The sequence below is a fragment of the Adiantum capillus-veneris genome, chromosome 24, assembly GCF_014529385.1.
Source record: "Adiantum capillus-veneris isolate H3 chromosome 24, ASM1452938v2, whole genome shotgun sequence".
In the NCBI taxonomy this organism is placed as follows: Eukaryota; Viridiplantae; Streptophyta; class Polypodiopsida; order Polypodiales; family Pteridaceae; genus Adiantum; species Adiantum capillus-veneris.
The window spans coordinates 85,764,156-85,791,630 of record NC_140954.1 but is presented as its reverse complement, the minus strand read 5'-3'; the positions used below and the strand labels follow the sequence as shown (position 1 = coordinate 85,791,630).

Genomic DNA, 27,475 nt, shown 5'->3' with positions numbered 1-27,475 from the left:
CTTCTATTTTCTATATTATGTTGCCTTGTTGCTCATTGGATGCGTCTCCTTTTCTCTCTCCTCCATAAGGCCCTCTAAAAGACCTCCGAAATCTCCTAATGTAGTGTTGCTCACAATGTTGCATCTATGTGGTTTTTTGTTTTGGCTTTTTTCTTTTGCACCAAACCTGTTCCTTACTTTTAACCATCTGGGCCCCATTCCGTGTTCCTCGTTAATGCGATCATAACAACAGTATGTGCATGTGATACAAAAGCAGATCAAACTAGTCAACAACCCCTAACTTGCTTTACTTATTTCAATAAACTCATTTCAACAAACTCCTTGAATGAGCTAACCAAGAGAGGCAATATAACACTTCTTAGAACATTGTCACCCTTATACCGGGTTTCAAATAGTCTAATTGAAAAATGCAAGCCTCCCTTCTTCCAAATATCACCTAGCAAACAATTCCCCTTTAGGCCAATTCCAACCTCCAATCTTAGCTCTTAGTCTTCAACACACACCAGACATTGAACAATGTTTTTATTTCTATATCTTGTGTGTTTGTGTGTGTGTGTGTGTGTGTGTGTGTGTGTGAGAGAGAGAGAGAGAGAGAGAGAGAGAGAGAATCTTCACTGAATGTTGGTATGCAAGTCCAAATATGAGTACAAAACAAAGCATTCATATCAAGTTACAATGGGATTGTCAAGCCTCAACAACTATACAAGCTTGCAATAACTAAGAACAAATCAAGATTATAGGACCGTGTTCCCTTGCAAGCATAACCTGGAACTAACTTTCCCACGGGATCCTTTGTAGTATCCACTGTTTTCTCGAAACAGAAAATTTCAACAATAGCTCCACTAAAAGTGTTCTAATGCAGTCTTTCAAAGGAGTGAGTGACAGGCTTTTTCCAGGCCTGCCTTGAAGCAGCATTTGGCCTGGGAGGACTCCGTGCGCCTGACCTTGCTCTTTGCTCCTCAAACCACTCCAAAATTCGTGAGCGAGGTAGATGTGTTGCTTGTACCAAACTTTCGATCATAGAGTTCTACGACACAGAGAAACAGCACATGTTTAAATTGTCCCATTTGATAAGCACACATGCGTAGTCATTGATGCTTGGAATGAACCATATCCTCTCAAAATGTTCAAGACAGAACACATTAAAACAGTATCGACTGGCAATGCTGTGCACCCATGTGTGCACAAGTTTCAAACAATGTACCGTCTGAAGGACATTAACCTAGACCTATTAAGAAGAGTTCATCGCCTTCTAAAAACCCTTCATGAATACTTATGCCTTTGAAGCTAGCTAGTGAGAACATAGCTGTCAGCAATTTCCTGAGCAGAATTTAGAGTCTTCTTCTTTAGCTATCTATACAAGAGCCCAACATGTTGTTTCAAACACCCTTTTTAACCCTGCTAAGCAAAGCACCAATGAAAACCTCATCTCTGCCTTCCACTACGCAATGCTCTGCCCGATGTTCCTTTTCAGGAAAATCTTCCTATACTAACAATGATGTGCCTTAAAAGTTCCCTTCAGCATAAGTTTGAGTCAATTGCCAAGGCTTTCTGACAAGCTAGAAAAACAGAGCGTTATGCTTATTAGTAGGATGCATACTTCAAACATGATGCATTTACAAAGTCAACGTTAAAAGCCGAGGGCATGCGCTGTCAAGAGGACACTTTCATGCACAATATTGCAACACCTAAGTTAATATTCTCTTCAAAAATGGTCTCATACAAGACATGGGGCATTTACTACTTAAATTACACACATGTGCGGTCCCTTAATGTCTCAAGACAAGGAAATTGCACAGGATTTCAGACAAGCCATAAATCAAAACAAAAATTAACAAAATCCACTTACAGTTGGCCGTCGTGATCGCTGGTAAACGCGCTCAAGAGTCAATAAATTAGTCTTCTTTATACGCTTTCCCTTATACCAATCCCTGGGACCATAAGTTGGCTTTTGTGTTTCTGTGGGTTTATTCATGTCCTGGTCGTCATTCACTGACACAGTAACAGAGACATCAGTCTTTTCAATATCAGCACCAACATCAGCTTGATCAGGAACTGACTCATTATCTTCATCTGCATTTTCTTCTAAAGCACTAACTGCCATCAGGAGCTCTGGTGGAGGATTCTTCAAGAAATAAATCAGATCATGACGGTCCAGCTTCAATTCTGCAGCTAGGCTCTTTATCTGTCCCACATTGAGAACAAAATCAATCTCTCTCTCTCTCTCTCTCTCTCTCTCTCTCTCTCTCTCTCTCTCTCTCTCTCTCTCTCTCTCGTTTGCTCCATAGCAAACCATCAGTACCACACGACATCATCAGAGCAGAGCTAGCGGCACCCCCGATGCTAGTAGACGCCCTCTTCCAGACAGTTTGCTTCATCCGGCGCATGCGAGAGCTTCCACCAGACAGACTCACATGCAGAGCTTTCGAGGCATCGATACAGCTACATCAAAAGGGGGACACCAGAGCATGGTACTCACAGGTCACAGAGTGGTTCACATCCCATAGCTTGGACATCACAGACTTGCCCCCTTTTCAGTATGATCTTGACTCCCCATACATACGCCTCTCACACCATGAGAGGAATCGAGTTCTCAGACAGGATCTCTGGCAGCTATACATCCGAGAGACATGGATCACACCCAGAGAGCCTCTTCCTACGAAGAGGCAATACTACAGAGACCACTTCCTGACCATCCTAGCAGATGGTTTCATCCAGAGACCGAGATACATGGTGTCCACATGTCACATAGAGCACGGGTCGCCATTGGACAGCTCAGAGTATCATCACACCAGCTAGAGATTTGAGGCAGGGAGAGCTGCACATGTCCCCAGGGCAGAGAGGATATGCAGACTTTGCATAGCAGACATTGAGAGTGAGGAGCATTTTGTGTGCAGATGTAGAGCATATGAGGGGATCAGAGGCAGATATCCGACTTTGTTTGCAGATCAGCTATCCAACTTTGTTTGCAGATCAGCCCACCTTACTCACTCAAGAGACCAGCGACTTTTCGGCCGCTTCCTCATAGAGGCACAGCAGCACCGGGACTCTCTCCTTCAGACATCATCAGTCATGAGAGACGAGCGCCAGACACAGTTTACAGATTTCTTCCAGAGGGACACAGTAGTACCACCATCCCAGACTACTCAGAGAGGAGTGACTCTACAGCAGGCTGAGGAGGTCCGAGCTCGCATACGTCCACGTCCCCATGGGCGTAGGGCACCCCGACTTCACCAGAGAGAGATCCAAGAGATCCACGAGCGCTACTACAGATCTATAGAGGAGAGACGCATCCGAGCTTTTGCAGATCCAACCGCCATCCTACGGGGATTGTTCACACCTCACCCACCCATGCATCATGTCTTACACCCTAATTACGGGACTGGATGGAGCTAGAGATATGATAGCATTTCTTTCATGATTGTATATACCCCGCGGCATATAGGATTGCATCTCTCCCCTGTTTTTAGAACCCCAACCTTGTACCACCTCCCTCCTCCCTCAATCCTTACACAGGATAGCTATTTTTGCTTTGTACCTTTTCATCCTTCACAGGATATCCAGAGGACACCCACCCCATGTACTTTGATTTGTCTCATAGGCCGATTTCGGCCTCCTATGGACGTTAAAAAATCTTTCTTTCTTTTTCTCTCTGTCTCTCTCTCTGTTTTGCAAGAAATAAATCAGATCATGACGGTCCAGTTTCAATTCTGCAGCTAGGCTCTTTATCTGTCCCACATTGAGAACAAAATCTCTCTCTCTCTCTCTCTCTCTCTCTCTCTCTCTCTCTCTCTCTCTCTCTCTCTCTCTGTCTGTTTTGCAAGAAATAAATCAGATCATGACGGTCCAGTTTCAATTCTGCAGCTAGGCTCTTTATCTGTCCCACATTGAGAACAAAATCTCTCTCTCTCTCTCTCTCTCTCTCTCTCTCTCTCTCTCTCTCTCTCTCTCTCTCTCTCTCTCTCTTGCAAGAAAAGGGGCTGTATTCTGTGTACATAAGAGACCTCTGGAGATGCACAATGGCCTATGACCCAGAGGAAGTACAAAAGTGGGCCAACAAGCTGTGAACTATATATACATCAAGGTGGCTTCTATGATAAATCTAAAAGGAACCATTGTGGGGGTGCATAATGCCATGTGATGTGGCCATGATCTCGACGGAAAAGAACTAACGATCTCGCCCATCTATGAACAAAGACGGATCGCCGCTGCTTTGCTGCCCTGGAGGAGCCGGATGAAAAATCCCACTGATTGCGAAGAGTATGCAACAGCTCTGTCCAAATGGCTGTCAAAACGGTGGACGTAGGGGAGGACTAAGGGCCTAAAATGTGGGCACAGCGAGCCTTCCACATGGTCCAACGCGTGATGCTGCATATCATGGTGAAAACTGTCTCGGGTAGCAGAAATCCAACTCATGACCTACATCTGGTACCATCTGTAGATTACCTGGTCTAAATACTAAGGGAATAAGCAAGAAGACCGGATCTGTCGACAAGACCTGAAAAAGGTGTTTGACCCTTGAAATTGCAAAAGGCATGCAACTGCCCCCCACGTCACAATTCCATCATGGATGCCACTCTAATCAACAAACAACAAACTGCCATCCACACTGGTTGCGCATATGGACAAACCCAAAAACAGTGCCTCAAAGACTCGGACTCCAAAGACTAAAGTACATCTTTGACAAGTCGGATCATGACCAATGACAGCTCACCAAGTGCCTACAGGCAATCCTATCATCCACATGAGAAAACATATCATCCGGCTGATCCGGAGGGTCTAGATGCAGGACCAAAACTGAAACCGGTGCGTAGGGCGAAGGACTTTGGCTTTCACCCGATAACTTTACTTTAACTTTACGACACAAAGGAACTTCACGAATAAGCATGTGACTCGACTTCAACACTTCAAACCATGGCCTGCAGCTAGAGCGCTACCAAGCAGACAACGACACCCTGTTGGCCCCAAAGACTGATGCCCCTTTCGGTATTTCTTTATTCTTATTATACTTGAGAAAAACCTGTAAACTTCTACAAGCTGTCCCAGTTTTATCGGGCTGAAATTCCTCTACTCCAACCCGATTTCGACAACATAACCATAGTAGAAGTCTCCACAGACAAAGCAAACATAGACTTTCCACTCACTTTAGAGCTCTTTGCAAAACCTGGCGCGAAATTGCAGCTCGCTGAATTCTCTGTTTTGCGCTCCAATCCGCGTGCCGATCACTTTTCTGGGTAGCCCTTGAGCTCTCGCACCTGTAGGGTCACTTGCCCCTTGAATTAGATGAGATTCCTCGTGGGAAATCTCTCTAGAGAGTCAACACGGCTCGACGCAGTTCGGTGCCCAGAGGTATTGACCCCAAAGTCTGGCGTCCCTTTTGGTATTTCTTTATCATTAATCATTGCAAAGTACAACTCCCGAGGGACCTCTGTTGTAAGGTACAGCAGAAGTGAATGTTGAACTTTGCTCAACATGAGTGCTCCTAACTGTGCTCAAGGGTTCCTTTTACTTACGAAAGGGAGAGCCTTCTGTTCCTTTAGTGAAATAGTGCAAATGGTCACAAACAAAGTGGGTAAACACTGTGAATGAAGGTACGGAGACTGAGAGAAAGAGAGAGAAGAATACGACACCGGAATGTTGTCAAACCCTCCTTCGAAGGCCCACTCTCTATGGCGAGAGCGGTCTACTATTGATTGCACAAATCTCTACAATGCAATGGACTCGCCAACGATTGTCGACGACGATGAGGACGACGACGAGACGGGCTGAAACCTGGAAACGCTAAGGCTGAAATCTGCAAATCTTGTATCTACTGAATTCTAACTCTATGTCTGACGGCGGCAGTGACGACGACGTGACGATGATGTCCTGAAAACGCAGATGCTGAAATCTGCGAATAGCGGGCTGAATCTGCAAATGCTGGCTGATCTGACCACGCGGCGAGGTTCCGCTGTAGGAAGGTGAGATCTACGAGGTTTGGGAGCTGCGGTACGGAGTCTGACTGCTGAAAATGCAAAACGCTGATGAAATGAATGGTTCTGTCGCCGAGAATCTGCAAACGCTCACGATAGTCTGCAAATGCAAAAACGCTGGGCTGATCTGCTGTCTAATGCAAAAACGCTAGGGAGTCTGCTGTGATCTGTTGTCGCCAGGCATCATTGGCGACTACAAAACGCTGGGCTGACCTGCAAATGCTGAAAACACTGGCTGGTCTTTGGTGGCTGAAAAAGCTAGGTTGCCTGCTGAGGGTTCTTGCTGAGAAGGTGCACTGTCCAAAACTTAGTCCCTGCTGCCTCTTCTGCCAGGAAATGCTAGCGCTAGGTTTTCTTATATATATGCTTAGCCAAATTTCCCTCCCCAATTTCCCAACAAAGTCACTTATTAATAATAAGTGAAAACTGACTAAAATAGGGAAAATAGGTTCTATGCACTGTAAAGTGCTCCTGATGGGTACTGATAATAATTTGATGATTATGCTGTGTGCAACCAGAGGATATGCATCTACTCTAAGTGCCTGGACATGCACGCTAAGGCTGAAATCTGCAAATCTTGTATCTGTTGAATTCTAACTCTATGTCGGTGACTGAAACCGGCCCGTGGGGCGGTAGGCGTTGGCTTTCACCCGAAATTCTTTACTTTAGACACACACAGAGTACTTTGCAAAGGAAACCTGTAACGGGGATTAACGCCTAAGTACACACACGGCTCGGAAGCTAGAATGCTCCGAGCAGACACCGACAACCTGTAGGCCCCAAAATTGGCACCCCTTTCGGTATTTCTTTATTCTTTAACAAAGGGAATAAAACCTGTGACCTACTACGAGCTGCCCTGCACAATCAAGGCAAAGAAACACCTGTTCTGGCCCGATTTCGGCAACATCACTGTACTAGGACGCTTCACAGTCAGTATCCCCGCGCAATAGGTGACTTTCCCGACATACGGACACTTTGCAAAACTTGGCGAGAATCTGCAGCACGCTGAATTCTTTGCTTTCTGCCCCGAAAATGCGTCAGTTCACCTGTACAGCGGTCCCCTCACGTCCCCGAACCTCCTGGGGGTATTTGGGTCCGTTTAGGGCCGAAACCCTAAACCTGAAAAAATACACAGCAGGCTGTAATTCCCTGTTTTGGGCTCCGTTTCGCGTGCCGGTCGCATCTATAGCAAGACCTCGAGCTCCCACACCTGTATGGCTACTTGCCCTTTGAATCGGACGAGATTTCTGGCGTGAAACCTCTCCGAATTCACCTGTACCTGCGGGGGATTAGCCACTAGCTAATCCAGTACTTTTGCAAGAGGCTCTTCCCTCGGCAATCGCGCATGAACCCACATAATTGTACATTGTCAAATGAAAAGCCCACTAGTGGGGCATAACATACTGCTCGTAGGGGAGAGAGAGAGAGAGCAGTGCGTAGCGTGCAGGGCATCACTCCTGGCACCGCATTGTACATAAGAGGGAAAGGAAGCACTCCATAGCTCTTAACCTATGACAAAATGCAAAAGGAGGCTCTTCCCAGCTTAAAAATCAGCGCCCTTTTTTCTGTAGGAGGAAAGTGCATGAAAATTTGACACTTGGCGCATTTTCAAGCATTTTCCCGTTTCGGGTTCGCCGCTTAAAAATATCCCAACTGATTGCCCAGTTGACTTCGCGGCAGAGTTGTAAAGTGTTTCCCTAGTCATACCGCAGGTAATGACGCGAACACATTTCACGGCCCAAAATAGCAGTTCCCTAAATTTTAGGAAATGATTCCGTTGGGCTCCCTGTGGTCATCTGACCATCTATCTTCATTGGGACCGCATCCAAAAGTGCAATGTGGCCCAACTGTCGGATACTTTCTGTTGGTAGTCCCACCTTGACTTTATGCCTTTATTGAGTTCACTTCCTAGTATCCACCAACTTGCTAAGTGCGACGGGGAGACCTATATGATCTTGCTCTAAGCCTAGACATCCTCTTACCATACAAATTCCAGTGCCGACCACTACCCATCTGCGGGTGAACCTATCGTTCACATTGGCCATACAATGTCCAACCGTTTGCTACTTCAAGAAGAGGGTCTCAAAAATAAAACAAAACCCCTTGGAAAGAAACCAACAACTAAAGTTAGCAGTTGCCACGTCCCCGTGACATACCCCCCTCTTGAAATCGCAAACGTCCTCGATTGCTTACCATAAATACACGCCACTGATGATCTTGTGCTATTAACACTCTTTTATCATCGCATGTATCCGCAAGAAAGGTCATAACACATAGATACAAATGACTTAATGAGGCCTTCATACTTTTGTCATTTCCATCTATTACACTGAATTCATATGTACATTTGATGTACTAGCTCTATCATTACCCCTCCTTTGCACACGTTGGATTGGGGCATAAGTAGGCTGTAACCCAAAGGCTTCAAGGTAAAGCTGCAATACATTTGGTGACTCTAACAATTCATGCTCTTCCATCCACTTTGCATCCATAGGCGGATAGTTCTTGAACTTCACCAAATATCGTCTTGCAACTTGTCCTTTAACTTTTATGTCCTTATGTGCCAAAACTTGCTCAGGTACCAGGATCTCATCAAGTTCCTCAACTTCTCGCTGATCCTCACCTGGCATATCTTCTGGCACATCACCCACGAAGTGTCTTAGAAGACTCACGTGAAACGCATTATAAATCTTCCACGCATCAGGCAATTTCAGCCTGTAAGCCACATCGCTGATCTTGTCAAGCACTTGAAAAGGCCCATAGTAACGCATGCTGAGCTTAAGAAACAGCCGTTCCTTGCCCTTCATCTTCTTTAACCTTGCCTTTTCGAACCATAACAGAACCCAATCACCAGGTGATAACAGCAATTCACGACGGTGACGATCAGCAGCCTTTTTCTGCTTTGCCTGAGTCTTCTCCAAGGCAACTTTAATCTTCTCATACATCTCATCCATGTTCTCAACATATCGATCTGCCTCAAAGATCTTGTCCTTTGTATGCAAAATGGGAGGAACCTTTTTGCCGCCTTCAACAATTTCAAAAGGTGCGTTGTCAGTAGACGAATGCACCGTATTATTGTACGCCCAAGAACCCAAAGTTCCTCGTGAACTTAAGAATTCAAGACCGCAAGAACCCACAAAAACCCACGACTTCAGAATGGTCATCACTCGAAGCGGAATGGATACTTCGATTGGAGGTGATGAGCATGACAGAGGCGAAGAAGAATTTTCCCCACCAGGAGGTTTTTCCGACCCTCCCCCTTTCCCATCTACGTCAAGGACTGCACTAACTCCTATAAAGGAGTTGAAGCAGTTGTTTACGGAAAGAAAGTTAGAACGCGAAGAAAGAGAAGCAGAAAGAAAGGCCTACGAAGAAGAAATGGCAGCCATAGATCGTGACTACGAAGAAGAAATGGCAGCCATAGAGCGTCAATACGACTTGGAAGAAAAAGAAAGTCAAGCAAGATTTGATCGCGAGAACAAAGAAAGAATGCAAGAGATGTTGCGACTCTTTTCTCAAGTTCAGGCACAGATGCAAGAGATTCGGGAAAAGGAGACTCTCTCAGTCTCTTCTTCTCCAAAGCATGACAAACATGATTTGCATGATGATTTGAATGATAATGATAAACATGATGATTTGGATGACAATGACAAGCATGATGATTTACATGATCAAGATGTGATTTCTCACAAGCATGATGAGTTGCATGAAGATGATGTGATTGTTCACAAGGATGATGTGTTAGTGGATGCTTTTTTCTAGCGAAGCTAACCTCGTTGTAGATTCGATCAATCACGAAGAACAGATCTTGGCTTTCGAGTCAAGGTCCAACGAACCCCCACAGGACGATTCGATCATTCAGGAACAACCGATCTTGGCTCTCGAGCCTAGGTCAATAGAACCATCACAAGAAATATTATGTGTTCGCATGATTGATACGCACGCATTGTTCGAGTGTTTCATTCGTGATCGTTTCCTGTATTTTAGTCAGCGTCTTTATGTGATCCCTTTTACTAGGCATGCTATATTGTACGTTGAGCACGTTTCGCTCATGAATGAGAACGAATGTATGCGGATTTTTCATGAAAAGCTGAAAAGTATGCATTCAAGGAAGTCACATTCCCCGTCTCTTCCTTGGCACGACACAGTGGTAGAAAGAGCACATGAAAATATGAGCACCAAGCATGGGCATTTCCGTTGTGCATTGCCACATTTGATTGCTCTAGATCAGAAGAGAAAGATTCAATCTCATTGTTTGCATGTGTGTGGTGAACAATTTGGCACTCCGTCTATTTGTTCATCTACGTTGCATGCACAGTCTTTTAGGAAGACGAGATTTTTTCCACTCACTTTACATGGAATTGGTATGTTCATGTTTTTGTGTTGGAAATGGTTTCAGGAATTTTCAGCCATGGAGATTCTTGAAGAAGAAAGAAGCAGGACTCTAGACGAAGTTGAAGCATCGAAGGAGTCACACAAGACTTTGTGTCGCTTTCGGCGCGGCCCAAAGAAGCAAGCGTTGCAGACCTTTATGAAGTTCAAGTACCGCACGACCCACCCATCAGAGTGGGCCTGCAAAGAGTCCCTTCCAGGATTCGGGATGCTATTGGTGATCTCCCTAGACGCCATACAGTTTGGTACCAGTACCTCACTTTGAAAAGGAGGGGATGTCACATGACACATCCAACCCTATGTGTCAGTGGACAAGCTACAGCATGACCAGGATTCAGTTCAATCAAGTCAGTCTAGAATAGGAAGTGATGTCACGTGACACATCCAACCCTATGTGTCAGTGGACAAGCTACAGCATGACCAGGGTTCAGTTCAGTCAAGTTAGTCTAGAATACGAAGTGATCTGGCACTTTTGTGAGTCTGTTCGCAAACCGTGCATGTCCAGATACTTAGTATAGATGCATATCCTCTGGTTGGACACAGCATGATCATAAGCATTCCCATCAAAATCCATCAGATTCCATCAAGGGGAATTTTCCAGTGCATTTAGCCTATTTTACCTATTTTTGACATTTTTCACTTATTATTTTTAAGTGACTTTTGTTGGAAAGTAGGTAGAGCAAATTGAGTAAGTTTGTATATAAGCAAAGCTAGACTAGCACTAATTGGCAGAAGAGGCAACAGGAGCCAAGCTCAGCAGGCAACTTCTCAACAAGACCCCTTGGCGGTTTCCCCCTCCGAGCAAGAAGAACCATCAGCATTCCCTGGCTTTTCCATCAAGGTGGTTATCGCCATACCTTCCAGCACTTGGCGTTTTGCATGAGTAGCCATCGCCAGCAAGCCCAGAAGATAGCGCTTTTTGCAAAACCTCAGCTTAGCGTTTTTGCAGAACATCAACCCTAGCGTTTTTGAAGACCTCAGCCTTTGCAGATCTCAGACATCGCCATTTTCAGCAGTAGAAGACCATCAAGATTCAGCCCTAAAGAGGTAGCAGATTCAGACCGGAAAGACCATCAGTTTTCAACCTAAAGAAACCTCAGTTTTCAGCCCTAAACCTACAGATTTTCAAAACAGCCCCCAAATCAGCGTGTTTGAACTAGTCGCAGAATTCAGCCCATAGCGTTTTTGGACGGCAGTACAAAGATTGCAGATTTCAGCCCTAGTGTCGGCCTCGTCGTCCCTGTCGTCGTCGTCAACATAGCCTAGACTTGCATCAGTCACATGTATTCCATTTGTACCAGATTGTGCAATCATAAGTAGACCACTCTCGCCGAAGAGAGTGGGGCCTTCGAAGGAGGGTTTTACAACGTCTCTGGTGTCGTATCTCTCTTCTCTCTCTATCTCTCAGTCTCATACACTTGCACGCACAGTGTCCATTCACTTTGTTTGTGATCATAGCATTCTCTCATTAAGAACGGAAGGCTCTACCTTCCATAAGAACAGAAGGAACCTTGAGCACAGTTCGGAGCACTCATCTTGAGCAAAGCGCAAACATTCATTCCGCTGCACCTTACAAGTGATCTGGCAATCTTGTGAGTCTGTTCGAAGACCGTGCATGTCCAGACACTTAGATTAGATGCATATCCTCTGGTTTTCCCTATTTTTGACATTTTTCACTTATTATTTTTAAGTGACTTTTGTTGGAAACTAGGTAGGGCAATTTTGCTAAATTTGTATATAAGAAAACCTAGCCTAGCACTTTCTGTCAGAAGAGGCAACAGGAAACCCGTGTTCATCAAGCAACTTCTCAACAAGACTCCCCCCCCCGCGACAACTTTAGCATTTTAACTCACCTAGAAGGGCTAGCGTTTTTGCATTAGATCAGCCAGCATTTTTGCACTTGCAAATTCCCGGCGACCGTTGATAGCAGATCGGCCCTAGCGTTAGCAGATTCCCCAGAAGACGGCAGATTCCTAACATTAGCAGATTTCCACCGCAGGAAGCAAAATTCAGCCTAGCGTTTTTGGTTTGCAGATCAGCCTCAACGTTTTGCAATTCCATCGCGACAAATTCATCCCTAGGACCAGCATTTTCAGTTTTCAGCAGTCAGATACCGCAGTAGAGTTCCCAAACCTCGCAGATCTCACCTTCCCGCAGCAAATCCTCGCCGCACGGTCAGATCCGGCGAAGTTTACACTTTCGGCCCAGAAAACGCAGATTTCAGCATCTGCGTTTTCAACGTGTCGTCGTCGTATCGTCGCCATCGACATTGTCACTGACATAGAGTCAGAATTCAGCAGATAAAGGTTTGCAGATTTCAACCATTACCATTTTCAGATTTCAGCCGGTTTCGTCGTCGTCCTCATCGTCGTCGACATCGTCGGCAAGTCCAAAGCATTGTCGAGATTTGTGCAATCATAAGTAGACCGCTCTCGCCATAGAGGGTGGGGCCTTCGAAGGAGGGTTTGACAACTTTTCTGGTGTTGTATTCTTCTCTCTCTATCTCTTAGTCTCAACACCTTCATTCACAGTGTTCACCACTTTGTTTGTGTCCATTGCACTCTCTCACTAAAGGAACGGAAGGCTCTCCCTTCCGTAAGTAAAAGGAACCCTTGAGCACAGTTCGGAGCACTCATCTTGAGCAAAGTTCAACATTCACTTCCACTTCACCTTACATTGGTATCAGAGCTTTGGCAGTGTTTTGTATCACTCAAGGAAAGAACCACAGAATTTTTTTTGCTTATTGCAGTCGCACGTAACCCAAGTCCCTCTTGGGCGTGTCGATTCCTAACCGTGTTTTTGAAGAGTGACAGGAAACCCAAGAAAGAAGGGCTTGTCCAACCTCCCCTTGTTTCTCTTTTCACTCGTTGAGAGCGGACCGTGCACTTAGCGGCCGGCCAATTGACGTGAGGTGGAAAAAAGCAACCTTGGTGTGAGCGAAAGGCCGCCAAGAGGTGCGCACGCGGAAAAGAGCAGAAATCGGGTGAAGAGAAGATCCTTCTCTAACACAGATTGCAAGCGAAAGAAGAACTGCAAGAACCTCAAGACCCTCAAGAACCGAAAGAACCTCAAGACCCTCAAGAACCCCAAGACCCAAGACCCAACGCCCCCAAGAACCCAAGTTCCTCGTGAACTTAAGAATCCACAAGAACCCACGACTTCAGTGGATGGTTGAAACCAGCCCGTAGGGCGGTAGGCGTTGGCTTTCACCCGAAATTCTTTACTTTAGACACACGCACAGAGCACTTTGCAAAAGGAACCTACGACGGGAATTAACACTTAAGTACACACACGGCTCGGAAGTTAGAATGCTTCGAGCAAACGCCGACAACCTGTAGGCCCCAAAATTTGGCGTCCCTTTCGATATTTCTTTATACTTTGAGAGGGTAAATTACAAAGTAGAGTCCTCGGGATTCTTTACCTGTATCCAGCTAGATACCACCTGTTTTGGCCAAATTTCGGTAGCGTAACAGCCCCAAAACTTGCGCGAAACCAATTCCCCTGTTGCACCTCACTTCCACTCGCATAAACCCTCTGATTCCTACCCAAAAACAGTAAATTCAGCACGCTGTATTTACTGGTTTTTGCCCTATTTTCAATACTAAACAGTCCCCGAATTGTCCTCTACCAGTGGGACACTATTCCCAATGGTTCTGGCATCCGTATGACTGAAAAAAAGTCAATTTACAACGCATACACAGCACTGAAAACGCACCTATACGGTGAGGTTATGACCCTCACCGGTGCCTGCTTTGGAGTAGCAATTAGCTACCCCTGTTCCTGCTCAAGGAGGCTCTTGCCTCAGCACAAAAGCATAAAACCACACAGCTGTACATCAATCAAATGAAGAGCCCTCTTGCGGGGCATCACATAACTGCACGTAGGGGAGAGAGAGAGCAGTGTGTAGTGTGCAGGGCATCACTCCTAGCACCACACTGTACATAGAGTGGAAAGAAAGCACTCCATAGCTCTCAACCTGTGACAGGTTCTCAATGAAGCATCCCCCCAGCATAAATCGAGCGCCCCCTCTTCTACCCTTGACCTGTAATGCATCTGTGAACAAATAGATGCAAAAGGGGAAGATTTCCACGGCTGCCAAAACCTGCGTATCGCTGAAAACGTAGCAAAACAGCTCTGTAAACACGCATCTGATGCCTTTCAATGCTGAAAATGAGCTCTTTGGTCCTAGGTAAAGTCATAGGAAGCTCAAAAATGGAGAGAAATGGCTGAAAATCACAGTTATCAGCCTCCAAAACTGCTCCAAAAAGTCAGTTACGAGTTCTGTTCTCCCAAACTCGGTAAATTGGCCAAAAAGTGCCACTTGACACTCATACATGTAATTTTTCCACATTGGGCTTCCTGCTAAAAAATCTCTCAACTGGTGCATCAATACACTTTGCAGCAAAGTAATAAAATGTTCCCCTTGTCAATCTGAAGCTAATGACGCGAATAGATTTCATGGCCTAAAATAGTAGTTCCCTAAATTTTAGGGAATGCTTCCGTTGGGCTCCACTGGTCTTCTGACCATCTATCCTCATTGGGACCGCATCCAAAAGTGCAATGTGGCCCAGCTGTTAGATACTTTTTGTTCGTGATCCCACCTTGACTTTATGGCTTTATTGAGTTCACTTCCTAGTATCCACCAATTTGCTAAGTGCGACAGGGGGACCTACATGATCTTGAATTGAGCCTAGACATCCTTTTACTTTACGAGTTCCAGTGCCGACCAACTTCCCGTGTGCGGGTGAAACTACCGTTCACATTGGCCATACAATGTCCGACCATTTGCAACTTCAAAAAGAGGGTCTCAAAAATAAAACAAAAATCATTGGAAAGAAACCAACAACTAAGGTTAGCAATTGCCACGTCCTCGTGACATACCCCCCTCTTGAAATCGCAAACGTCCTCGATTGCATAACATAGATACATGCCACTGATGATCTTGTGTTGTTAGCACTCTTTTATCATCGCATGTATCCGCAAGAAAGGTCGTAACACATAGATACAAATGACTTAATGAGACCTTCATACTTTTGTCATTTCCATCTATCACACTGAATTCATATGTACATATGATGGGGTAGCTCTATCATTATCTCTCCTTTGCACACATTGGGTTGGGGCATACGTAGGCTGTAACCCAAAGGCCTCAAGGTAAAGCTGCCATACATTTGATGACTCTGACAGTTCATACTCTTCCATCAACTTTGCATCCATAGGTGAATAGTTCTTAAACTTCACCACATAGAATCTTGCAACCTGTCCCTTAACTTTTATGTGTGCAAAAGGCTCTTGCCTATGCAAACGGACATAATTCCACAACACTGTAGCGTACCACCCACAACCAAGTAAGCTCAAATTTCAAGATGATTTACCAATGCGTCATAGAATCCAAGCAATCGTCTCAGAGAATCGGTGAGCAGCGTGCCACTTGGCAGACCCACATCACTCCCACAAGAGATCTAGTGGCCAATCTACCACCGTGAGACCTCTCCCTATCTCATCTTGGTTCATACTTGCAAACCCTAAATCGCAGCAGAAAATCAGTCCTAATTTGATCACTTTTTGGTAGAGTGAACATGCAGAATTTCCTGTCTGTCCTGTGAAGAGGAACCCTCTTCCATAATTCCCTTCCCTTTGTCGGCCATTGTGTAATCTCGCGTTCCTGTACACTGTGTCTTTACCCAAAACAACCGAGGCTCCCTTCTTGAGAAAAAAGTGATTGATATCCCGGCACAGTTGTTCTCGTCCGTCGGACGTAACGTTCCGTCCGGTCAAGTCCGGTCTCGTCCCGTCCGACGGTGGCGTACGTTCCATCCGGTCCCTTTTTAGTCTGTTTGACCGGTTTTAAAACCGTTGACTGCGCTTTTTTTTGGGAGGATTTTACGTTACTTTTTGGCATAGGATCCCTCCTAAGATCCCCCCCCCTCACCTCCCACATGCCTTGAGCCTCCTCTCTCTCTCTCCCTCTCACATTGCTCTGGATTCCATTAGCTCCTCTCTCTCCCTCTCCCTCTCTCTCATTGCTTTGGTCCTTTACCTTGGATTCCATTAGGGCCTAGGCTCCTCTCTCTCTCTCTCTCTCTCTCTCTCTCTCTCTCTCTCTCTCTCTCTCTCTCTCTCTCTCTCTCTCTCTCTCTCTCTCTCTCTCGTGTTCAAGGGCAAGTGTCTACACTCTAAATCTATATAAGGATGCCCTCTTTCTCTTCTTCTCCATTATGTTCCAACTCAAGGCTCAAGCTCATGAGTCATTCTCAAGCTCTCAAGCTCTCCATTCCTCCATGAAGCATTCCTCCATAGCTCTCAAGCTCTCCATTCCTCCCTCATAGCTCTCCATTCCTCCATGAAGCTTTCCTCTTGAGTCTTCCTCTCTCACACCTCCTCTCTCCATTATCAAAAAATCTCAAGCTCTCCATTGCGTAACCCTCTCAAGTTTCAACTTTCAAGCTCTAAATCTCTCAACTTTCAAGTATTCTATCATGCCTCCCCCTCTTCATGAAGCTTTTGAAAAGCATTGCCGTTCCTATGAGAGAGTGAGGGACAAACGAAACATTTGTAGGTGGACATGCAAGTATTGTCCCAAGATCATGACCTCCTCCTCCACTCGACTCATCATCCACTTGACGAAAATGGGAGGTGAAGCCGGTCCATGTCCCAATATACCCGACGACATTTTGGAAGAGTGCAAGAAGAAGTATCTCCCTTTGAAAACGCGCAAGGTGGGGATGAAGAGAGCCCAAGAGCAGATAGTGGCGCATGACATTGATGTTACCTACTCGGAGGAGGATACAACTACAAGCGGTCCTTCTCCCTCTACCTCCATTGCAAGCGGTGACGCGACGGCAAGCTCAATGGCTACCAATAAGAAGAAGGCATTGGCAAGTGCTAGTGGCCGTCCTCCAAAGCAAGCAAAGCAAGCCTCTCTCTTGCAATCGGTGGGTTTGAGCTCCGGTCCATTGTCTTTCCTCAAAGAGAGACAAAGGCTTGCGGACATTGAGATTGCACGCACCATCATTGAGTGTAATCTTGCTTTCAACATCCTTCGACTAGAGCGGTGGAAGAGGATGGTGAAAGCTATTGCGGCCGTCGGTCCATGTGAGGGGTGGACGGGTCCATCCTATGCGGACATGCTCACCAAGAAGCTCGACGAAGAGCGGACAGAAATCGACAAATCCCTTGAGCCCGTGCGAGCTGGATGGGCAAAATATGGATGCTCCATTCTCTCCGATGGGTGGAGTGATCGTAAGAAGAGGGGCATCATTAACATACTCGTGTCATGCCCTCTTGGCACCTACTTCTTGAGAGCGGTTGATGCGGGAGCAAGAGGCAAGAAGGTCACGGGAAAATTCATCTACAAGCACATCAAAGCGGCAATAGAAGAGGTGAGAGTTTAAGTTGTCCCCTCTTCTTGTGCAATGTGCATTGTGCAATGTGTAGTATGTACTTACTACTTTTTGCCCTCTTGATAAGTGTTCTAAATTTTTCTCTCTTTAATGTAGGTCGGACCCAAAAATGTGGTGCAAGTGATCACCAATAATGCATCCAATTGCACTAGCATGAGCCGACTGAGGCCGAATACAAGAACATTGTATGGACCCCTTGTGCCTCCCATTGCCTCGATCTTCTCATGGAAGACATAGGAGAACTAGAATGGGTGAAGGCCATTCTCACCCAAGCCCTTACTATCGTCAACTTCATCAATGCTAAGGTGAGAGTACTTGCAATTTTTCGCACGTACTCTGACAAGGAGTTGAAGAAACCCTCCGCAACACGATTTGCCTCTATGTGGCTTCTTCTTGAGCGCCTCTACGATGTCCAAAACAAAGTGCAAAAAACCATGGTGTCCGATGAGTTCAAGCAATGGTGTGAAGGAGAGAACTCGGCAACCTCACAAGAGGCAAAGGCCATCCAACGGCTTTCCCTCAAAGAAGAATTTTGGGAAGAGGTGAAGGGTTTTGTGGTAGCCATCTTGCCCATCTACAGAGTGCTCCGAATGACCGACATGGAGGGATCTACCATAGGCCTTCTTCACCACTTCATGGATGAGGCATACAAGGAAATAGAGGCATCAACCATTCTTGATGGTCCACCCGATGGGACACGGTATGATGTATCTCCTTTGCTCTCCATTCTCAAGTCGACAATATGTTTTTTGCTAATTTGCACTATGCCTCACCTCTCTCACTCATCTCCAAGAAAGATGATATTCTCTTTCTTTTCCAAAAGAGATGGGATTTTATGAAGAGGCCCATTCACCACTTTGCGGCTCTCTTGCATCCGGCCTACAAGAAGCCGGATCTTTTCACAAACCAAACGCTACAAGAAGAGAGCCGCAACTTCCTTCCCAAGGCCCTCTCGGAAGATCATCACGGCGCATTCCTTCAAGAGCTAATCAACTATGGAGGCCAAAGAGGCACGGCTTTTACTTCCACCATATGTTGGAAGAGGGAGTCCTTGGTGAAGCCTCTTCTTTGGTGGGAGAGCTTCGGGTACCAATTACCTCACCTTCAAAGAGTTGCATTAAGGATTCTTAGACAAGTAAACCCTCTTAAGCCTCGGGCCTTGGCGCTCGCGCTCTCTCTCTCTCTCTCTCTCTCTCTCTCTCTCTCTCTCTCTCTCTCTCTCTCTCTCTCTCTCTCTCTCTCATGAATTATATTACATACATGATACTCACTATCTTTTGAATATAATATAGGATTGCTCATCCGGTGCATGCGAGCGAAATTGGTCCACATACTCGCTTATCCACACCAACATTCGCAACAAACTGTCAACAAAGCAATTGGAGCGGCTCATCTATTGTCGCTCCAATCTCCGAATGTTGCGCTCCATGCATGAGATGCCTATGGCTAGACAAGTAAACCCTCTTTCTACACACTTGCTTCTTGCTATGGCTTTGCATTCCAATTCACATGTGCTAACTTTATCTTGAGTCTTGACTCTTTTGAACTTTTGTATAACTTGTCAAATAGGTCAATGTTGATGATTGCAAGCTCTCAATTGATACTCTCAAAAGTGTCAACAAAGAGCGTGATATGACGGAGGAGCAAATTTTTCGCGAGCTCTACTTGGAGCTAGAGGAGATTGACCGACGGGTTTCTCGCACACGATCACGCAAGAGGGTCATTGTGCGTGGAGTCCCTTCGGCTACAAGAGGTAGAGGTGCAAGAGCTTCCCATGCTCGTGGCCGTGGGCGTGAGATGGAGGCTACTACTCCTACAACCTATGTGCGGCGAGGCTCGGGAAGCGGCTCCATTGCGGCAGCCTCTGTTTTGGAGGATGTACCTATTCGTAGATCCAACACTATGGACCCTAGAGAGCCGGAGTATGACAAGGAGGGAAATCTCCTTAGTGAGGGAGATTATGACACACCACAATCCGATTCATGTGAGGATGAAGATGACATCGATGAGCATAGCTCACAAGAGGAAGATGATGATGATGATGAGAGCCGAGGAAGCTCTTAGACTTTAGTGTCTCTCATATCTTTTTTGACCCTACTTCCACTTTTTGCATGATTGAAGCTTAAAAGGCCTACTTTTTTGTATCATCTCGATTATCGAATCTCAACTTAGCTTTTTGATTTATGACATATGTAATGCGAATCGCAGTTCATGGCCATTCTGTCTCATTGTCTTGATTCTCAACTCTTGAGTGTCGGCACTTGGCACTTGCAAGTTGCATTCTTGTCCAATGTGATAATCAATTGTCTATTTGTCGTAAGTGTAAAATCTAAGGTTAAGAATTGCGTGTTTTTATTTTTGAACGTTAGTAACCATGTCGTATGACATAAATTTTTCTAGTTCGATGAGTACCGTACGTCTTCGTACATGGACAAAACGTACGTGACCGTACGAGACCACCCTGTATCCCGGCAATGAAACCTTGAAACCGGCCCGTAGGGCGATAGACGTTGGCTTTCACCCGAAAATTCTTTACTTTAGACACACACACAGAGCACTTTGCAAAAGGAACCTGCGACGGGAATTAACACTTAAGTACACACATGTTGGATTAAAGGCCCAAATGGCTCTTTTTTAATGTATATTTTAAAGGTTACTAACCTTTGGCCAAGTTCACGTTGAACTTGGCCACTAACTTATTAAATTGGTCCTTATACAAATAATAAAGGGATAGTGAGTTTTTTATCAACTCACTCACTTATCCCCTTGAAACTAACGAGCGCTCTCTCTCCCTGCTCTTCGTTCTGCTAGCGCCTCCTACTTGGCTAGCACTCGCCCCTCTCCAAGGTGCACACCCCGCACACTCTCGCGTGCTCTTTCACTTGCACACACCGCCGCGCGCTCATCAACCGGTATCAGAGCCCAATTAGGGTTTGCCCCCAAACCTGCAAGCGCTGAATTTCAGCCAAGAAGGTCAACTTTCACGCGAGATTTTGCAATTTCGTCGCCAAAGGACTCGTCCCCGGACACTAGAGAGCTCCCGGCAACCCAAATTGACCGAAAATAGGCTGAAATTAGGTCAAAAACAGAAAATTACAGGTTATAACAGCAAAATACAGGTTTTGCAAATGATGTATTAAGGTGTGGGAATACTTTTGCTAAGTCCCCGCTGCCCGAAAACACTGAAATTGCCGAAAAACAAGCCCTAAAACAGGTGTTTTAAGCAAATTTCAGGTTTTTGCAAGTGTTTTTATGGTGCGATTACATTGGGGAAAGTGCAAATTGATGCAATCTACGCACATTTGATAAATTTTGGCAATGTATGACCATTTGTGGCTCAATTTCATGCAATTTTGATGCTACAAATTGGGGCTTTTGCTCTTACATGCTTCTAAAGGCTGCGTATTAGCCTTATGTATGTTCTGTAAGGCTAAAAACAACTAAAGTTGTTGTTTTCGAGCACAAATTCGCTCGCTGAAATTTCCTGCGCATAAATTTCAGATATTGATTTTTGTGCCCAAACCGATCTATTTTGCCCCAAATTGCTCCTGTGACCATTTGGAGCTGTAGTGCACATCTCTGTGAGGCTATACTCCGATTTTTGCGCATTTTGCCCAAAAATTCAGCTTATTATCCCTCTTATTTCGTGCAACTACGGCCTCATCTTCTTCGAATGTGAAGAACCTCTTCGAGATTAGGAGGTTCGATGGAACAGGTTTTGATCTTTGGAAAGACAGGATTCAGGGAATCCTATTTCTTAAGGATTGCGAAGGGGGACTTGAACAGGTAAAGCCACACAATATGACGGATGAAGCATGGGTTAGCATGAACAGGAAGGCCGTTACATACATTAAAATGGCCATGACCAATGAGACCGTCATTGATGTGAAAGGTCTCACAACTGCTTTTGATGTGTGGGAGAAGTTAAAGGGAATGTATGAAAATACAACGCCTGTCAACCATATGCACTTGATACGAAAACTTGTTGGCATGCAACTAGATGAGTCCAAGAGCGCGGCAGAGCACTTGTCGTTGTTCGCAGGTACTTTGTCGCAGTTACAAGATTCAGGCTTGCCCCCTTTTAATGATAAGCTGAAAGCTATCTTCTTGCTTATGACATTACCTGAGTCATGGGAAACTTTGGTGGTTTCGTTGTCCAATAACCCCAATTTGACCTTTGATGGTGTTAGAGGTTCTATCTTGAATGAAGAAATCAGGAGGAAAGCAAGTGGAGAGGGGAGCAGCTCTGCCAACATGGTTAGAGGTAGGACAGAAAAGAAGAATGCTTATACACAAAGGAGTAACAGTAAGAGTAAAGAAAGGGGAAATGACAGCAAAGGCAAGGGCGATGTGACTTGCTATCAATGTGGCAGGAAAGGTCACAAGAAACCCGATTGCAGGTACTATAAAGCTGAGTTAGAACGGAAAAAGAATGGCAGAGACAAAAAGAAAGAGAAGACGGAAGTCAAGGCAGATGCACAGGATAGCTCAAAGGACAAAGAGAAGTCCAATGTGGCTTCTAATGTCGTGATTGAGGAGCTGTCAGATGTAGAGGACATCTTGTGTGCCACTTTGTCAGATGATGATGCTTATGACTTTGGTGCCTCTCTAAATGTTCATTCACAGGACATGCAGATCACCAAGAGTGATCTTATTGATGCTTTGTTGACTGTCAATGATGCATTGTCCCAGACTTGGATTGTTGATTCCGGTGCTTCATTTCATGTGACTTGTCATGTGACACATCCCAACCCTATGTGTCCGTGGACAAGCTACACCATAGCAGGGTTCCCGTCAGTCAAGCCAAGTTTAGATTAGCAATGATCTGGCACTTTTGTGAGTCTATTCATAGACCATGCATGCCCAGTCACTTAGCTTAGATGCATATCCTCCGGTTCCACACAGCATGATCGGAATTCCCATCAGAATCCATTAGCATCAGTTAGGGGAATTTTCCAATGCATTTATCCTATTTTCCTATTTATTGGTATTTTCACTTATTATTTTTAAGTGACTTTCCAACAAAAGTAGGTAGGGCAATTTTGCTAAGTTAATATATAAGCAAACCCAAGTTAGCACTTTCTGGCAAAAGAGGCAACAGGAGCTTCCCGCTCAACAGGCAACTTCTCAGCAGTACCTCAGCACCTTGGCATTTTGGGACTCCCAACCTCGCCATACCCCCAGATCTCCCTAGCGTTTCCTTCTCTAGCAGCAGAGCCATCACCTTGGTGTTTTCCCGCGACCCACAGGCATCAGCCCTTAGCGTTTTTGACCTACAGCAGCAGCCCCAAAGGACCAGCGTTTTTGAGATTGCAGACCAGCAGCATCATCAGCGATTTCAGCCTAGACAGCAGATACATCAGCATTTTGACCTCCCACAAGAAACTGCAGCATTTTTGGCAAGAAACTGCAATCAGCCAGCGTTAGTGCAATTTCAGCCAAACTGCCTCAGATCTACAGCGTTTTCCAGCCCTAGGATACAGTAGCAGATTCACCCCAAGTTGGTTGCAGATGCTCCCCCATTTTCAGCCATAAAAACGCAGCCAAAACAGTCATTTTCAGCCACCGAAACAGTCCCGAAAAACAGCAGATAGAAGACTACAGATTTCAGCCATCGAGTCGTCGTCGTCGTCATCGGCATAGTCCCATTGCATACGCATTCTACACCTTTGTGCAATCAAAGTAGACCACTCTCGCCAACGACAGTGGGGCCTTCGGAGGAGGGTTTTACAAACTCTCGGGTGTCATATCTCTTCTCTCTCCTTCTCTCAGTCTCATCCACTTGCACGCACAATATCCACTCACTTTGTTCATGATCATAGCACTCTACAAGACAGAAGGCTCTCTCTTTCCCTAAGAACTAAAAGGAACCTTGAACAAATAAAGATCACTAATCTTGAGAAAATACAACATTCATTCCGTTGCACCTAACATGACTCCTATCAAGGAGTGTTTCTCTACTTTTGATGCAGGCAAGAGTGGCCATGTATACCTTGGAAACAATCATGCATGTTCCAATGAGGGTATTCGCACTGTGCATCTCTCCATAGATTGCACAAATGAGCTTGTCTTGCATGATGTTAGATATGTGCCAAGAATCAAGAAGAGTTTGCTTTCTGTTGGTCAGATGGATATGCATGGTTACAGCATCTTGTTTGAGAGAGGATCATGGAAAATGACTAAAGGCTCAAGGCTGATTGTAAAGGGCACAAAGAAAGGGACACTTTACTGCATGCATGGAAAGGCCCTATTGGGCAAGTTTATTGCATTGGCTGAAATTAACTCTCACATGGAGTTGTGGCACAAGAGGCTTGGCCATATGAGCCAAAAGGGCCTTTCTAAGCTTTGTACTTTGAACAAGCTTGATGCTAAAGGCACAAAGCTTGACTTTTGTAATGAATGTCAATATGGCAAGCAAGTAAAGCGTTCTTATTACTCTGGTCTCTCTCGTAAATCTTGTGTGCTTGATGTTGTACATTCTGATGTATGCAGCATGCCTACTAAGTCTATGGGTGGTGCATGTTATTTTTTCTCCTTTGTTGATGATCATTCTAGGAAAATTTGGGTTTATTTGCTTAAGTCTAAGGATGAAGCCTTTGCTACGTTTAAGAGATTTCATGCATTTGTGACCACCCAAACAGGTAGAAAGCTAAAATGCTTGCGTACAGACAATGGGGGGAAGTACAAAAGTGTTGAATTTAACAAGTTTTGTGAAAATTTGGGCATTAAGAAAGAGCTTACTATGCCATACAGCCCCTCTTCTAATGGTGTGGCTGAAAGATTCAATAGGACACTTTGTGAGAGGGTGAGATGCATGCTGTCCACAGCTAATCTCTCTCATGGATTTTGGGGAGAAGCTTTGAAAACTACAGTGCATATATGCAATCGATCCCCTCACATGTCTTTGAAAGGTGACATCCCTCAAGAGGTTTGGTCTGGCAAGCCTGCTTCAATGATCACTTATGCATTTTTGGTTGCGAAGCTTTTGTGCATGAGTTGAGGAGTAAATTAGATGCGAAGTCCATTAAAGGCCTCTTCATGGGATATGGTGAAGAAGGCGAAATGGGTTACAGGATTTGGTTACCTCAGCTCAAAAGGGTTGTACGTAGCCGGGATGTTGTTTTTAATGAGGCAAGGCTACAACAATTGTGCCTCAAAGCATGACCATAAAAGGGTGAAATTTCAGCATGACCAACCACCTATTAGGCCTATTTTTGACCCTCGGGATGCACCACAAATGGCTGAAAATGTAGATGATCCAGTGGTGTTTGAGCCAGATGATGTTGGACAGCAAATTGAGGCTCCTGAAGGGCATTTGCAACCAAGAAACAATGCTGAAAATGGTGCTGAAAATGATGTATAGCAGCCCATTGTTGATTATTTTATCGTGCCACCTGATGTAAACCCATTGCCAGATAATGTGGATCATTGGGTGAGGCGGTCTACTCGTCAAAGACGGCCTATGAGTCGATATGACCCCTCTTTGCATTACATTATGTTGACAGATGAGGGAGAGCCTCTTACGTATAAAGAGGCAAAGACATGTGAGCACAGCGACAAGTGGGAGCTTGCTATGCAGGAAGAGATTAAAGCTTTGCATGCTAATCATACTTGGGATTTGGTTGAATTGCCCAAAGGAAGGAAGCTATTCCTAACAAATGGGTGTATAAAATCAAGACTGTTGATGCAAAACCCAACTATAAGGCAAGGCTTGTTGCAAAGGGATATGTTCAAACCAAGGGCATAGACTTTCAGGAAGTGTTCTCTCCTGTTGTGAAGATGACCACTTTGCGTGTATTGTTTGCCATAGTCGCTGCTCTTGATTTGGAAATGGACCAAATGGATGTACATATCACTTTCTTGCATGGTGATGTGGAAGAAGAACTTTACATGAAGCAACCCGAGGGTTTTGTTATCCTTGGCAAGGAAAATTTGGTATGTATGCTCAATAGAAGCTTGTATGGGCTGAAACAATCATGTAGACAGTGGTACAAGAAGTTTGATCGCTTCATGCTTAAACATGGTTACAAAAGAAGCCATGCAGACCATTGTTTGTATACCAAACGTGATGAGGATGGCAGCCCTATCATTCTTGTGCTCTATGTAGACGATATGTTGATAGCTGCAAAGAAAAGAAGCATTGTTGATGCTCTTAAAGGGCAGCTGAAATCTGCGTTTTCAATGAAAGACCTTGGGGCAGCTGAACATATACTTGTAGTGCGTGTTACACGGCAAAGAGACAAGCGCCTATTGTATTTGTCGCAAGAAAAGTACATTGAAAAGGTGCGGACAGATTTAACATGGCTGAAGCAAAGCCTCTTGGTGTGACATTACAGCCATATGTCAAGATCTCCAAGGATGATTGTCCCAAGTCAAAGGAAGAAGCCAATGACATGCGAAGTGTGCCTTATGCTTCAGCTTGTGGTTCACTTATGTATGCTATGGTTGCTACTAGGCCTGACATAGCTCATGCAGTGGGAGTTGTGAGCCGATTTATGGCTAATCCAGGCAGGTTGCATTGGGATGCAGTGAAGTCCATTATGAGGTACTTGAAAGGGACTAAAAACAAATGCCTCTACTATGGTAAAGGACCAATGGAGTTGAAGGGATTTTGTGACTCTGACATGGCTGGTGATGTGGATACACGGAAATCCACAAGTGGCTATGTATTTACTCTTGCGGGAGGTGCTATTTCATGGTGTTCTAGATTGCAAAAGATTGTTGCATTGTCTACGACAGAGGCTGAATATATTTCAGCCACTGAGGCTTCCAAAGAAGCTATTTGGTTAGCACGCCTATGTAGTGAGTTTGGTTTGCCTGCCAAGACACCTATGCTTGGTTGTGATAGCCAGAGTGCCATATGTCTGGCAAAGAACGCCATGTTTCATGCACGCACAAAGCATATCGATGTGCGGTATCACTTCATACGAGAAGTGCTTGAGGATGGCCTTATTACATTGGTTAAGGTCCATACATCACAAAATCCAGCCGATGCTCTCACTAAGTGCTTACCCAAAGCACAACATCATCTATGCATAGAGATGGTGGGAGTCACGTAGCTTAAAGGCGCCATTTATGCCTTTAAGTGGGAGGTTGTTGGGTTAAAGGCCCAAATGGCCCCCTTTTAATATATATTTTAAAAGTTACTAACCTTTGGCCAAGTTCACATTGAGCTTGGCCACTAACTTATTAAATGGTCCTTATACAAATAATAAAGGGATAGTGAGTTTTTTATCAACTCACTCACTTATCCCCTTGAAACTAACGAGCGCTCTCTCTCCCTGCTCTTCGTTCTGCTAGCGCCTCCTACTCTGCAAGCACTAGCCCCTCTCCAAGGTGCACACCCCGCACACTCTCGCGTGCTCTTTCACTTGCACACACCGCCGCGCGCTCATCAACACACGCCTCGGAAGCAAGAATGGTCCGAGCAGACGCCGACGACCTGTAGGCCCCAAAATGGGCGCCCCTTTCGGTATTTCTTATTACTTTGAGAGGGTAAATTACAAAGTAGAGTCCTCGGAATCCTTTAACTGTATCCAGGTAGATACCACCTGTTTTGGCCAAATTTCGGCAACATAACAGCCCCAAAACTTGCGCGAAACCAATTCCTTTGCTAGAACTCACTTCCACCGGCATAAACCCTTTGATTCTTGCCCAAAAACAGTAAATTCAGCATGCTGTATTTACTGGTTTTTGCCCTATTTTCAG

General features: G+C 45.1%; 1 protein-coding gene and 1 pseudogene across 1 annotated transcript in view; one reads left to right on the top strand and one right to left on the bottom strand.

Annotated features, from left to right (window-relative positions):
- Positions 1-610: 610 nt before the first annotated feature.
- Positions 611-27,475, bottom strand: part of LOC147426705 (uncharacterized) — a 67,285-nt gene continuing 40,420 nt past the window's right edge. Inside the window, exons 3-4 of the mRNA XM_086498872.1 lie at positions 1,850-2,185; positions 611-1,027 (exon numbers count right to left, since the gene is read on the bottom strand). Of these exons, the coding sequence (XP_086354998.1) occupies positions 854-1,027; positions 1,850-2,185 (510 nt within the window). The 3' untranslated portion in view covers positions 611-853. The remainder of the gene's footprint in view (positions 1,028-1,849; positions 2,186-27,475) is intronic.
- On the top strand, positions 16,760-19,831 carry LOC147426706 (uncharacterized; annotated as a pseudogene).